At 39.9% G+C, this 6159-nt stretch overlaps 1 protein-coding gene across 1 annotated transcript in view; it reads left to right on the plus strand.

The window, feature by feature from the left end:
• Positions 1-642: 642 nt before the first annotated feature.
• The window catches only part of snrnp200 (small nuclear ribonucleoprotein 200 (U5)), a gene marked incomplete in the record, with an annotated part of 19182 nt that continues 13665 nt past the window's right edge, over positions 643-6159 (plus strand). The window contains 11 exon segments of the mRNA XM_014012053.1: positions 643-930; positions 1043-1206; positions 2772-2943; positions 3024-3216; positions 3298-3353; positions 3439-3537; positions 3627-3779; positions 3870-3969; positions 4052-4188; positions 4265-4342; positions 4427-4600. Of these exon segments, the coding sequence (XP_013867507.1) occupies positions 886-930; positions 1043-1206; positions 2772-2943; positions 3024-3216; positions 3298-3353; positions 3439-3537; positions 3627-3779; positions 3870-3969; positions 4052-4188; positions 4265-4342; positions 4427-4600 (1371 nt within the window).

A 6159-nucleotide genomic window follows, 5' to 3' on the forward strand; every position in this document is an offset into this window, starting at 1 on the left:
ATCACAGACTATCTTCAAGGTCTCAGAGGCCAAAATAAAAAAAACACCCCCTTCTAACTATAAAATAAAATAGCACTATCTAAAAGGTAATCAAAAGTGTACAAGGGCTGAGTTCCCTGACTGTCCACAAAACAAGAAAAAAATGTCTGGAACAAAAATGATAGAGAACCCCTACCAGATTCCCCTGTGAAGACAAGAACACATTTCCTTTTAGAACACATGCTTAACTGCTCACACAGTAATATTCACATTATGCTGCAAATTCAAGCATAATGTGCAAAAGATAAGATCACTGCAGAAGCTCTTTGTGGCGTGGCAAACGAGCAGCAACACATCTCACCTGTGACAGCCAGGTAGACCTGAGAGAAAGCTTTCTCGTGAAGAGAGCCCCTAGAGGTCAGTGACAGTAACACATGTAGAAAGAAAGAAGCAGGTGAAGATGATGGTTACAGTATATTTTGATATCCAGAAATATTCTGGTCAGTCCTGAAAATGTTCAACATTAAATACTATTTATGAACTCTCAGTGTAGTGTAGATCTGAGCTGCCATGTTGTGAAATTACTCACAAAAATAATTTTTGAAATCTCTAGTGACAAAACTGGCCACCGGGGGCGCTGCTAGTTTTCTGCTTTTGTAATTCACCACATTTGACACCGGAAGAGGAAGTCAGTAGTTGCTTGTTGTGAGCTCGTGTTAGCACGGCTTTTGTTACGTTTGAGAAACGCAATTTTCTGCCATAACTCAAAAAGGGTTTGCGTTTAAAATCGAAACCCTGTACCGATGCTAAGTACGTCCCAGTAAAGAGGCAGAGTGAATTGAACTCTGTGAGCCGGCGGCCTGGTTTACACGCAGCGGTGGAAGCTGAAGGAAGAGTCGCACCACCATGGCGGATGTTACTGCGCGTAGCCTGCAGTATGAGTACAAAGCGGTAAATATAGAAACACGAGAAGAACTGGACGCAAAAAGTTTTATATATTTTTATTCCATATGATTAATCCTGGTTAATCAGCCTGCTGTAATAAATATTTTTGTGTTGGTAGAACTCGAACTTGGTGTTGCAAGCTGACCGCTCTCTGATCGACCGGACTCGGAGAGATGAGCCCACCGGAGAGGTGCTGTCCCTGGTGGGGAAGCTGGAGGGGACCAAGATGGGCGACAAGGCTCAGAGGACAAAACCCCAGAAGCTCGAGGAGAGACGAGACAAGTCAGTAACAACCAGTAATGATTTTAAAATCAGACACTGCGGTTTGCCTACCTAACAATTCATTCACACGTGTTATGGTTACCAAAAAGTTTTACGATAAACTGATAAACTGAGAGAGGAGTAAAAGAAGCCATTTTTGTGAAGAAAGACCGTCCATCATTAAACAGAGGTGGAGGCCTCCGTTTTCAGTTGTCCCCCTCCTACAGTGCGGCTATTGCCAGTATCACTCCAACCCCCTGTTAACAGTAAGTGTTAATTAGGTGTCAACGATAGCCATGTGATGTGAGTATCAGTCACATGGAGGCAGGGCTTAAAAGCCTGAATTTTGCCTGAAACTCTCAGACTGAAGAAGTCTCTTGGAGGAGAGACGAAACATTTCATTAGAGAAGAACCCGTCCAGAAGACCTATACAGTTTTTTTCTTTTTGATAAACTGATTACTTCGATTGAAGGAGTTTTATAAAATCCTTTCAAATTACTCCAAGATCACATATCTGGTTAATAAATAGGAAAGTTGCAGCGTTTTAAAACTAAATTTGGGATAAAACATTGTCCTGATTTTCCATAGAAGAATGTGACAAGTTGTTATTTCTCACAAAAGTTGACACGATTTCAACATATTTTTTGGAAAGTGCCATGAAACCTCCAGCAAATGTTACTTAATGAATGTTCAGAAGCTTTTTTAATGGTTGAAATAGTTTTTATCAGTTAAATTTGACAAAATAACTAGCAATGTACCTTTATTCACCTCAGAAATCTGGTTGGTTACTTTAGAAAATGATATTGTCATTATACTGTTATAACAATTTCCTCATTTTGCTGGTGGAAAATAAAGTATTTGCTGTGAATTAAATGAGTTGATTTTTAAGAATATATATAGTTGAAAAGGTGAACTTGTCACCTATTAAGCAGTTGAAAAAGGAAGTAAAAGTGACAAATGTAATTCTGGGTCCTTTTCCTATTTATGGTCAACTCAAATTCTCATCATTCTAGCTCAGTATTCAAGAAAGTTAGATTTTACATTTTTAGGAGGGTTTCTGCCAGGAGGTTGAAAAGAGAAACATAAATTAATTGCTGCACTCTGAATATTGAGTTGAGGTGATGGTACATTTTAATATATGGTGCAGTCCTAATGATAAGAATAACTAATTCTCAGCAGAGTGAGACTAAATAAGATGTATGTTTTGCACTCTGTTAACACAACCATCTTCTGAAATAAAATAGAATAATATGATTTTTGTGATTCTTTTTAAAGAAAGGAATCAGATTTTTTGTTAGTGTGGTTTTATTCAACCACACTTTACCCCAAAAACATGTACAGTAGGTTACCTTCAGGCCCGGGCCTCCCTTAAAAAGAGATCTGTGATCTCAGTGGGATTTGCCTGCTTAAGCAATGGTAAAATTAAAAACTAAATTAATAAAATTCAAAAGTTCAAAGTGTGCTTTAGTAGACAGCAGTTTCAGCCTGGAGGAAAATATAAAAACCTGAACCATCTCTAACTGTAGTCCGCTCTGTCAAGTAACACTAACTTTATTGCTCATTTTCTTTTGTCCTCTTTTTTTCAGGAGACGAAAAAGAGACGAGGACAGACACGACATCAACAAAATGAAGGGCTTTACTCTTCTGTCTGAGGGCATCGATGAAATGGTGGGGATCGTGTACAAGCCGAAAACCAAAGAAACCAGAGAAACGTATGAAGTGTTGCTCAGCTTCATCCACGCTGCTTTAGGAGATCAGGTTTGTGCAGAACAACCAACATAATAAATTCATCCTGTTTAAGACCTCAGCTGACACCTTAGCCCTGTTATTGTCCACAGCCCCGTGATATTCTGTGTGGAGCAGCTGATGAGGTGTTAGCCGTGCTGAAGAATGACAAAATAAGAGACAAAGAGAGACGACGGGAAGTCGAGCAGCTCCTCGGACCTTCTGATGACACGCGCTATCACGTGCTGGTCAATCTGGGGAAGAAGATCACAGATTACGGAGGAGACAAGGATTTACAGAACATGGGTAAAAAGCTGTGCGATTATGTTACCTGTAAGCTTTTTATCCCCGACTCTTAATATAAGACATTTAATCTTTTATTTATAGATGACAACATTGATGAAACGTACGGTGTCAACGTGCAGTTTGAATCTGATGAAGAGGTAAACTGTTTTTATTTTGTTCAGAAAACACAGATGTTTGCTCTCCCAGAAGTTGTAAAAGTGCTAACTTTTTCTCGTTTTACAGGAAGGTGATGAGGACCAGTTTGGAGAAGTTCGAGACGAGCACTCGGATGAAGACAGTGAAGGAGAGGAAGCGTGTGTGACCACCACACTCACAGCTAATGTAAGTCACATTCTTCTCATTAGTCAGCATTTTAGCTGGTTTTTAAGTCAGAGTTTTGAAAAACCTGTTAATTCGTTCTGTGTTTGAAGCTCGGAGAAACCGGCGATGTGATGACCGTGAAGAAAAAAGATTTGCATCCCCGAGACATCGATGCCTTTTGGCTCCAGCGTCAGCTCAGCCGGTTCTATGACGACGCCATTGTCTCTCAAAAGAAAGCTGATGAAGTTTTAGAAATCCTCAAGGTTTGCCACCTGCTTTGTCTCTGTTGACAGTGGATTGACGTGGCTCTCCCCACTCTCAGCTCCTCTCACACCACTTGTGTTGTTCCACAGACTGCCAGCGACGACAGGGAGTGTGAGAACCAGCTGGTGCTGCTGCTGGGCTTCAACACCTTCGATTTCATTAAAATCCTCCGTCAGCACCGCCGCATGAGTGAGTCGCTGTAGCCGAACAACTCAGAATCTCATTGTTGTTTTGCAGTTGTTTTATTTGCGTTTTCCCCTCTGACACACAGTTCAGTATTGTACTATGCTGGCCAGCGCTCAGAGTGAAGCAGAGAAAGAACGGATTATAGGGAAGATGGAGTCGGATCAGGAGCTGTCCAAGATCCTTTACCAGCTGCAAGAGACGGAGAAGGAGGACATTATTCGGGTGAGACATCCTGTTTGTGACATTGTCTTAAACTGTTAATGTGTTGTTGTCACAACCATTTTTTTTTCCCCCTCAGGAGGAGCGATCTCGCCGGGAGAGGGTGAGGAAGTCTCGCGTTGATGACTTGGAAGCGATGGACGTTGACCACGGAGAGGTAAATATCTCGTCAGGTTTTCTTCAGAGCTCCGCACTCGTAATGAATGTGTGTGAAAACTGAAGCTGACCTGTGGTCCTACAGTCAGTGGTGCCCCGGCAGCTCCTGGACCTGGACGACCTGGCCTTCACCCAGGGCAGCCACTTCATGGCCAACAAGCGTTGCCAGCTGCCCGATGGCTCTTTTCGGAAGCAGCGCAAAGGTTATGAAGAGGTTCATGTGCCCGCCCTGAAACCTAAACCCTTTGCTGATAATGAGGTTAGTTGGTCGCGTCACCCAGCATGGAAAACAACAAAACACGTGCAGATGTATGACACACATCAACATTTACACATCTATTAGTTTGAGTTATGACACTCTCAGTGCCTGATCTAGGCATGGGATGGTATGAAATTGACAGTATGATAACCTTGGGCAAAAATATCACGGTTTCTTGATATGACGGTAAGATTACAGCTCTAAAAAGTTTGTTTTGAAATTTGTATTTAAAAACAAAAAAGAAAATAACTTTTCTATTATCATACTCAACTTTAATTATTTTTAGAAGCTGTTTTTAGATCTCAGAGGTGTTATGCTGAAATTTTATTTACCTGTGTGCATCTGTACTTTGATGTTTAACACCTAATGTAGTTAGATTATCCTGATGAAGTTTACATCTAGTAAGATAACTGCTTTTCTACTGCTTTATTATTTAAGACAAATCAGTGTATACTGCACGACAAGTCTTTTTATTGAAGTGATGTATCACCTTGGAGGTTTTTATTGTGTTTTAAATTTCAAAAGGGTTTTTCACGTAAAGATTATATAATTATATGCACACAGAAACAAGAAATCACAGCTATGAACGCGTTTATGAACCGCACATTCAGCTAACGAGCTGCTCGGCTAAAAGAAACATTTAGTTTTATTGCCTTTCACCTAAAACTTATCAAATACACAATCCAACAACTCAAACAGTTCTGCAGACAAGTTGTGATCAGTGCATTAAAACCACAGCAACATGGTGATGTGTTTTTACAATCTGATGCTAACGTTAGCTCGTTCGTTTCAAGATAGCACAACTCTACCTGGAGCTGTGATCATGTTAGATGTGTTGCCTCTACAGTCCACATTGCTGTCGTCTTTACAGCGTCCTAACTATTTTCATATAGCTGGATTTAATCTTTTAGACAGAGAAAAAGTTTAGGTAACTCTGTTCTTCAGCCACCACACAAACCCCCGCAGAGCTGCGAGTGATGACAGGCAGTCTGCTGTGGGAGTGTGCAGGGGAAAGTGCAGCTGAACAGACCTGAGGAAAAATAAACAAAAAACGCTTTTCGTTCTGTCATACCATAGGCACGGTATGACAGAAAACTTTAGTGGTTTTGAAACCGTGACTTTTTCAAATCACAGTATACCTTGAAACCAGTATTCGGTCCATGCCCACTAAACACCCTTCTGTTTTCAGTCTGTAGAAAACATTTCATGTGTATTTGCAGTAGTGCTGTACCAAACGATTATTTTTTTTGATTAATCGATTGTTCTAACAACAAATCTATAAGTTATTCTGATGTGAGTGCACTGGAAATTTAAAATGTTTTCATCAAATTTACAAGAACAGTTCTATAATATTGTAATATTTTCTGTAATAGTTTTTTCATGAACACAAAATATGCACTCTAGAGTCAATTCTTTAACAAAAAAAGCTTAAAAGATTTAACATCAACATAAAATCTCAACCAAAGCATATAAAATTCAAGTAAAAGAAATGTTAAGAATCTAACAAATGAACTAAATCATACAAAATTCAAGTCACTCTGGAAAAACTATATCAAACA

Source organism: Austrofundulus limnaeus, unplaced genomic scaffold, assembly GCF_001266775.1.
Source record: "Austrofundulus limnaeus strain Quisiro unplaced genomic scaffold, Austrofundulus_limnaeus-1.0 Scaffold88, whole genome shotgun sequence".
Lineage (NCBI taxonomy): Eukaryota > Metazoa > Chordata > Actinopteri > Cyprinodontiformes > Rivulidae > Austrofundulus > Austrofundulus limnaeus.